Source organism: Carassius carassius, chromosome 26, assembly GCF_963082965.1.
Source record: "Carassius carassius chromosome 26, fCarCar2.1, whole genome shotgun sequence".
Lineage (NCBI taxonomy): Eukaryota > Metazoa > Chordata > Actinopteri > Cypriniformes > Cyprinidae > Carassius > Carassius carassius.
Genome location: NC_081780.1, coordinates 4,151,351 through 4,160,049, shown reverse-complemented (window position 1 = coordinate 4,160,049; position 8,699 = coordinate 4,151,351). Strand labels below are relative to the sequence as shown.

The following is an 8,699-nucleotide window of genomic DNA, read 5'->3' as shown; positions in this document are numbered from 1 at the left end:
ATATAAAGGCTGAGAGATCGTCGATTAGAAAACAAAGCCAAATCCGGGACATAAGGCAAATTAAATACTACGTCTATTCAATATGAAATGATGCGTAAATAAGGAGCAGGCATAAAAATAAAAAGCAAGTCAGCAAGCCAGACAAAACTCGTGCCATTTAACTTAAAATATGAACTGAAATTAAATAACCTAGTTTTATGTTTAATTTCATCAATAATATCGACGTATAATATCATATATAATTATATAAGCATATACATCTCAAATATAAAAAAAAAATATGGAAGGTATTTTCTGCCAATTTTAAATTATTATAAAAATGAAAACCAGATTAAATAAAAACTCTAAACTTAAACTACTAAAAAATTTTAAATACAATAAAAATAACATGCAATTAAGAATATTAACAAAATAGTTTTACTATATGAATGAAACCATATAGTACTGCTTTGACTGTAAAATAGCTTGTTTGTAGTTTCCTTATATTTTAACAAAATTGTTCCCATAATGTGAACATTAGGCCACTTTATGTCACATATTCATGTGCCTTCTAATGGAAGTTATTACAGCGATAAACAGAAAGATAGAGCATTACCCATAATGCAATGAAACAGTAAGGCATGTTTGGAATAGCATATGATCTATAAGAGTCACTTATTTATCATAACCATGGGAGTGAGTGTTTGTGAGATACACTGTGTCCTCATGACCATGTCTACATGTTATATGGTGCAGTTACAAAACATCAAATAGCCATTTCAGCTTCAGTGAATCGGTGTCCATGGCAACTGTGAATGAAGCAAACAAGCCAACAGATTCCATGAGGTGCAGAGGAGGTTCAGGACGTCAACTTTGGCCATTTCTTTGAGGGGGTTCATGGCCTCTCATCTTATTAAAATAGGTCATCCATAATTATGACAGAAACTGAAGAAAACAGACCAGGACTTTAGAATAGGGGACATCAACTTCATCTAAATGTATTAATCTTTTTGTATTATTTTGTAAATGTACAGCCTTGTCACTACAGTACAGCCCATTCAACTGACATTAACTTACAGAAAATACTTCTAAATACGGTGCAATACATTACAGGACCTACAACAACACAAACAACAGAAAACATGATCTGATGTTAGCGAACCCAACACCACTTACATATAAACAAATTAGACCCTAATAGAAATAAGTGAATTTATAGACAGGAAATATTATCATTTTACATAGATGTATAAAGAGACCACGTTAGGAATGCAAAGAATGCAAGATTAAAGAAATGTGCTTTTAAAACAAACTTTTTAAAACTCCCCAACATCCACCCTTTTGTCCCGAAACTTGTTCCTGGCCTTGGTTCGAGCTTTAAACGCAGCTGCATTGCAGAGGTGCTGAAAGAACAAAAGGATATAATTACACAATCGAAAACCTATAATTTCAGAAATATCATGCAGCAAAAACAACAACAACAACAAAAAAACAACAGCTACAGGTGAAAAACCAACAGCTTTCCTACCCTCTCCAGTCTGGAGCTCTTCATGGCTTTCAGAGCAGCAGAATCAATCAACATCGGTGGTCCCAGTTCAAAGACGTCCCTGATGAACTCGTTCGCCTGTGGTAAAAAAAAAAAAAAAATTTAACATTTCAAAAACCCATTTTTGGATTTATTCACAATATCCGAGAGCTTTACCTGGAGATGGTAGTTCATCCCAGAGCCAACAAACTCTCTGAAGGCGTCATAAGTCCTCTTCCTCACCCAGCTGTCAATGACCATTCGCTCTGTGCTGAAGCGGATTGTCTCACTCTGAAAATCCCCTTCCTGTTCCAGACACAGAAGAGAGGTCAGAGTCTGAGCGTCTGAGCTGCAGCACCCAGGAGTCTGTCAACGATGACAACTGTTCACTTCCTATCTCACCTCTACGGCCTTGAGGACATCTCTGAAGACAGACCTTTGCTTCCTCTTATCGGTCTTTGCTCTGTGTTTGTTGCAGTCAGTGGCTAAAGCGTTTAGCTGCTCACACAACGGTTCCCAGCCATCATAATCAAACTCCTGTGAAGGTACAGGTCACGTTATATTAGAAACAAAGTTTCAAAATAAAAACGGTGACACAAAAAACCTTGTTTTTCGCTAATTCACCATTACAACAATTTTATTTAAAGTTAGATGCATTAAATTAATTTTATTATGAATACATATTAAACAATTAATATTAATTTAAATAGACGTTTTACATTTTTTGATTTTTAAACAATTTATAATATTTTGTAATTCAATACATTTTATAATATTTTCAATACATTAATGGAACAATTTAAAATTAAAATGTCATAAATATTATTAAATATTTACAAATTTTATTAAATACAATAATGAAATTTTACTTATTTGATAATTTCAAATAAATTGACTTAAAATACTCAATTTTAATTTTTATTAAATGCAATATATTTATTAAATAAAAAATAAGTTATTTAAATTTACATTTTTATTCATTAAATTATTTAATCAATTATATTTCCATATGAATAAAAAGTTGTATATAATTTGACCATCATAAATACACATGACTTACAGGGTCAACATCTCTGATGAGCTCAAACAGGAGGGCGATGGTCTCGCCGGCAGCAATCCTCATGTTGACATAGTCATTCTCCAGCAGACGTGGAAGTTTAGAGAGATGTCTGAAAACAGTCAAATTAGCTCAGAATAAACCTGAAAAAAAATTGTATAACAGATAGTAGGTCCCAACATCTCCTTCAGGATTGGTTTGCGAGTTCCATCAAGGATCTAACGTCTAAAAACCGTTTCCTTACACTTACTTTTGCGCAATGGCTCTGATGTGGCTGCCAGTGCAGATGGTAAGCAGCAGGGCCCAGGACAGAAGAGCGTTTGTGTGGAGCTGTGTGGTTTGAGGATTCAAAGAAGGTCTGCTTCCATCTTCTCGGACGTACGAATGAGTGAAGAGGCTCTCAAAAGACTCCATAGTGGCATACACATCCTGGAGATGACAAAAACATCAATCCTGAAAGCCTTCGAGGCGTCAACGTGTCTAAGTAGAAGGAAAAACTGCTCAACACATGTTTACGGTTCACTTGGGAACCACTTTGCCTTTATCATTAAACCACTCTTGAACCAGATGAGCCAGATTTCCAAATGAATCAGTCAATCAGATTTGAGAACCAGTTCAGTGGAAAGTACTGGCCCAAAATACTGAACAGTTCAGGAGTGACGTGGTTCTCAGATGACCTAGTTTAGCTCGCCGATTCATTGATCTGTATTCATGCTGATGATTTCCATGATGGTTGGTTGGTGTTTTAATGCCATGCCAGATTCCAGGCATTTTCATGGCAAGGAACAAGTTTGAAAGCTATAAAACAGCAAATCTTTATGGTCCACAGTAAAGAATTTTACAGCAGATGGGTTTGTAATTACATTAAAAGTGTCATTTAATTTCTCTCTTTGGATTGTTAGTAAAATATCCCTTTAAGACAAGTACAAGACCATACTAAAGCATTCATTGCCACACTTACCATGATATCATCTTCTGCTACAAGAGTGCAAAGGCCTAGACTTGTTGCACACTAGAAAGAGTCAAGATCAACAGATTGTTACGATCTCAGATCTGCTGGATTGTGAATTCATTTTAATTCTTTAAGGCGCCGTAGAGGAGCACGACTGCTTACAGCTTGTCTGGCTTGAATGTTAGCTGCTCCATCGTTGAGGATGGTCTTAAATACGGGTTTAAGGGTCTTAAAAACCTCTTCGCTCTCAATCCCAGACCCCAGCTGGATGCACAGGAGACAAGCCAGCGAGGCTGCAGCACACTGCTCCACTCCTTTACCTGGTTTGCAAATGCAAACAACCAACTTAACTTCCTGCACTGAAGCCATGGCAACATCTAGAGAAAAGAGTTTATTTCCAACTATTTGAAATCACAAATGAAGCCAACCTTTCTTCAAGCAGCGCTCAATGCTGTCTGTGATGGTCATCCTTCTCTCGGAAATGAATTCGTAGAGGATTTTGGTTGCCATGGCAGTCTTTAGTCCATCAAGGGCACCTTGTCTGGTCTTGGCACTAGAAAGGGAACATAATTACTCCGTTCAGACTGCTGCAGGCTTGAGGTTTTAGCAGAAATGGATTATTCGGAACAAATCAAGCACAGTTGACGTCAGAAATCCGAAATGAACACAAACCTCTTATCCACTGTGCTGTCGATGTACACCTTCAGTTTGTACTGGAAGTCCTCTTGAGCCATTTCTTCAGCTTCACCAGCTGTCAAACAGGATGAGAGCTAGTCAAATGTTGCTTTCTTCTTGGTTTAAGCTCTACACAAGAGCTTATCCATGCTTTTGGGTTGCATTGTCTTGTAATATACAAATGTGACCATAAATACCCACTAGAGCCCGACCGATATATCGGCCGGCCGATATTATCGGCCGATATAAGCTATTTGCATTTAAATCGGCATCGGCATTTATAACGGCCGATGAAACATGAGAAACAGAGTCTCATGCTTCACTCATGTTATGAGTGTTGCATAGTGTGCCCACCAGAGGGAGCTCTGCAGCTCCAGAGTTAACAACAGCACCAGAAGTCCACTACAGAAGAAAGCAATCAACTGTTTTGACGGTGAGTCTGTCGTTCGTCATGTGAAATGATTGTAGATTTAGTTCATACCCTGTATATAAAAACTGTGTGGTAGTTCTAGCTAACGGTCCTATCATTATTACTTCTAAATATTCTGTAACATCACTTACAGCCGCTAATGCATTGCTATATTAGATTAGCCACAAAGCTAATACCATGTTTATCAGTGGAAGAGCGCGAACGTTAATAGGAGGTCAAACTATAACGTTAGCGTTTAACTTATTCTTATTCTATTGCGGTGTGTTTCCCACATAATGACCGCGTAATTGGGCCTTTCACACAGGACGCAGTATGCACGGCGCTTGCCGCTGGGTTCAGCGTTGCCCTTCAGATACAACGCGATTTGCGCTGCGCTATGGCATAGGCGGAGTTTTAAAAACGTTTAGCGGGAGCTCTTTCATAGTCTGTTCCTCCTCCTTTCGGTCAGCAGCAAACATGTATCTGTCCCGTTTTAAGAAGCGAGCGATAGCGCTAGTCCTGCTGATGAGAATTAAGAGAGAAGCAAGGAAGAAGCGGCTACCCTCAGGTCCAGAGAACAATTTGGTGAATTCAGGCTGGTTACGTTACTCTAACGCTAATAGCTTCCTTTTTAGCAGGCCCCTTAAATGCTTGCTATTAACTTGTTTGAAGGTGGTTCTTCTCAAAATTGACAGCGGTGTGTTCATGACACTAACGTTAACCATTCAACTTCGAATTGATTCCGTAATCTTCCGGTAATAGTAGGCAAGACGATGTTTTGATTCAGACTGCACAAAGAGAAGAGGAGAAGATATATGGGTCTGTTGTGAATGTGTCTGTGAGAGCAAATATAGTGTAGTTACAGTAACTACAGTAGGTGCGTCAGAAATGATTAAACCAGAGGGGACATGTAAATAAATGTGAGCTGAACAAGCGCTTTTTTTTTTTTTTTTTTTTTTTACATCTTGTTTCAAAGCAGCTTTACAGACATAACAGGAAAATGTTGAAATAATATTGTTAAATATAAGTAGGTAATACCTATTGCTTGACAAATAAAAATATATATATATATATTTCTCATTTTTGCATATGTAGGAGATCCCAGTTTATTATTATTATAATTCTAATGATGACATGAGTAATGATACATGGTGATATTATTAATACACATGCTTATTCTTTCTCTGTCTCTCTTTCTGCCTACAGATGGCTGAAAAAGGTGAATGCTGTAGCAGCAAAGTGTGGGACTACTTCTGCAAATACTTTAACTTTAGTATTAGAATTTATTTACAGTAAACACACAGACTGTTAAAACCAGCTTCAACTGGAAGAAAGTAAAAGTGTTAAATGTTTAAAACCAGACTGTTTTTTGATCATTAAAAATATATACTTTTGATGTGCAATTGTTTAGTCATTGAGACTGTAATCTAAGGCTTTTTTTTTTAACATAGTCCATTCTGGAAAATGGTTTATACAGCCCACATACATAGAACATGCAGATATTTTGCTATTGAATGTTGTGTAAATGCAGTTTATAGGAAATGGGTCTAATATCCAGATTATTTTTAAAATCAAAATATCGGCTTATAAATCGACTCTTTTCGAGTTAATATCGGCATCGGCCCCCAAAAATCCATATCGGTCGGGCTCTAATACCCACCTTCCTCTGCTGCACTGGTTCCTTCACTGAGGCTGCTGCAGTGACTGAGGGTCTCAATAGATGCATCTTCATCACTGAACGGCTGGACATTCCCCTGTTGTCCCCCTGCAGAAACAAACTATAAATCATTCTTTATTTACCCTTTGGGGTTATTATAAATGTCTTTATGGTCACGTCTGATCAATTCAATGAATCCTTGCTGAAACTTAAAAAAAAAAAACACTTCCTGACTCAATTTTAATAGTAGTGTACCTTCAATGACCTTACATAGAACAAAGAAGTGATTTCACTTTATTAACCCTTAAACGGTGACCAACCCTGTAATGAGACTTAGAGAACTGCATTTCACAACTAATTTCAGACGGTCATAAAACATGGGTTTGCATAACTTTGACCTTATAGGATCATTATGTATGTATGAGTGCATGCATTAGATTCAGCAATGCGTTATCAGCCCAAACAACTGCAAATGGTACAAAGTGTCTCCTACTGTTTGGGAAGGTCAGAGGACGAAGTGACTTCTATACAACCTATGCAAACAAAACAACCACTGCGTGGGATTTCTCAGACAAAAGTAAATACATCTAGATATAGAACAGTACAGCAGAGATGCAGATAAACCAACATGTGGGACGTGTGAAGGACTACAGCAGGCTGCCAGTACACGCAGTCTCTTCTCAGAGGCCTGTGCAAATCCAGCGAGCAGATGGGCCGAGAACATTTAATAACAGACTACATATTATACGGATTTATACACGTCTACAGCAGAAAAAAAATTGGACTTCGTGTTCCTGGTTCGTTCTTCGTATGATGGATTTGGTCGCAAACAGGCCTGTGTGTTACAAAAGCAGGCTAGTGTGAGCGCGTGGCCTGAAGTAACCTTAAACACATATTGACAGCTGAAAGTTTACAAAATATTATAGCAGCTTCCTTCTATGAGACATCTCATATAAAGTCGATCGTATATAATATACAATATAATATACAATAATTCATTTATTAATTTATTATGATTTTAAGTCATCATATTTTGACCTAAATGATCCAACTTGATTGTTTGGTTATTAATTACACTATACTAACTTGCAATCTCTGCAATTTTACCAGTTTGTTCTACATGTTAATCTTTCGTCATTTGATCATTTTAATTAATCTTACCAACGGTTTATAATGGACCATGATATTTAAAACTAAATAACATTACCTTAAAAACAAACGCCACATTTAGAAACGCCAACGTACATTTTCTACTTTCCATGGTTTACACCGTGTATTGTTCTTTTGTTTGTCAAAAGAAAGACACTCCTGGCTGTCAACCAAAGCGGGTCACGTAGTAATGGGAATTGTAGTTCTCTTCTTCCAATTTCATAAATGCGGTCGGCGTGTAAAGAACTACAGGTCACAGAATCCAAATCGCGCATCAGGCCGCAAAAAAACAACCGGTCATTTCTAGACACTCCATCCTACTTACCTCTGCCGCTCCTTTTCTTGGTCCGTGGCATTTTGCTTAAATTAGTAGTGCCGCCCCTAAAATCAACCAATACACGACCAGTTTTTACTATATTGTCTTTTAAGTTCAGTATATTCCAGTGGCACAGTGAAATGGAATGTATTAAAAGCGATTCCGGTGTTAGATTTTGAGCGCGTGCGATACATTTTCCCTCTCAGACAAGGGCTGCGTCAAAACGAAGCGATTTTATACGACCGATGATGACGTGTTTAAAAAGGCGTTACCTCACGGGGACCTAGATACAGTAGGACCAATCACGTTCAACGATGGGCAGACGTCATCTCATATGACAGACTTCCGCCAAGTTTGTATTGGTATTTATGGTCACGTCCTCATGCGGGTTCCACGAGTACACATTTACACACATATTACAGTGTACACACACACACGCACACATATATAATCATGTGTTTCTTCAACTTAAACTTAAAATGTCTACGAGGATAACACTGAAACTGGAACTTGAAACTTCATAATTGCTTTGTAATAATTAAAAAATGTCGTTAATTTATTAGTTGTTACCTTTCACACATGAATGAAACATCCTCTTTAATGCATATGTATAGACTATTGTTAGTTTTTAATAGACAAATCAGAAATAAACCATTGATTTGATTGTGGTGATTAACTTATCCTAAATTTACACTGCAAAGGTTGGCACAGAAGCAATTCTGAATTGGCATTTAGGTGTCTTTACACAGACTGTTTAATGCTGTTCAAAGATGGTATAAATGCATTTACACAGCATCTACATTGATGCTAGTGGCTGAGGTGGGTCAGAACAGGCGTATTAATTAAGTCTGGCTTTTAAGAAGCATTTTGTGTTTACACTAGATTTTGAGCAGGCCTTAACTCAGCTGTGTAAAAACACCTTTAGAGTGTGTTTAAAAGTTAATTTTCTATGTGCACAGGACCAAAAATGCACATAGTTG

The 8,699-nt window shown here is 37.3% G+C and overlaps 1 protein-coding gene across 2 annotated transcripts; it reads right to left on the bottom strand.

The window, feature by feature from the left end:
* Window positions 1-952: 952 nt before the first annotated feature.
* LOC132105557 (interferon-related developmental regulator 1-like) lies at window positions 953-7,947 on the bottom strand. 2 transcript variants are annotated; one of them, XM_059510758.1, is made up of 12 exons: window positions 7,729-7,947; window positions 6,258-6,362; window positions 4,186-4,264; window positions 3,942-4,066; window positions 3,676-3,833; window positions 3,523-3,573; window positions 2,812-2,990; window positions 2,565-2,673; window positions 1,907-2,041; window positions 1,682-1,810; window positions 1,508-1,603; window positions 953-1,382 (listed from the first exon to the last, which is right to left on the bottom strand). In XM_059510758.1, exons 1-12 carry the CDS (start codon window positions 7,757-7,759, stop codon window positions 1,296-1,298), a joined length of 1,284 nt encoding a protein of 427 aa, XP_059366741.1. In that variant the 5' UTR covers window positions 7,760-7,947; the 3' UTR covers window positions 953-1,295. The 2 variants fall into 2 exon arrangements, with proteins under 2 accessions (XP_059366741.1, XP_059366742.1); XM_059510759.1 differs by lacking the exon at window positions 7,729-7,947 and adding an exon at window positions 7,500-7,660.
* Window positions 7,948-8,699: the final 752 nt, after the last annotated feature.

Bases quoted from the DNA above. Each gene is read 5' to 3' on its own strand.
- LOC132105557 (XM_059510758.1), bottom strand. From the start codon at position 7,759: ATGCCACGGACCAAGAAAAGGAGCGGCAGAG. The intron at 6,363-7,728 runs GTAAGTAGGATG...TTGTTTCTGCAG, and splicing joins CAAGAAAAGGAGCGGCAGAG to GGGGACAACAGGGGAATGTC. The intron at 1,811-1,906 runs GTGAGATAGGAA...TGTCTGGAACAG, and splicing joins ATGTCCTCAAGGCCGTAGAG to GAAGGGGATTTTCAGAGTGA.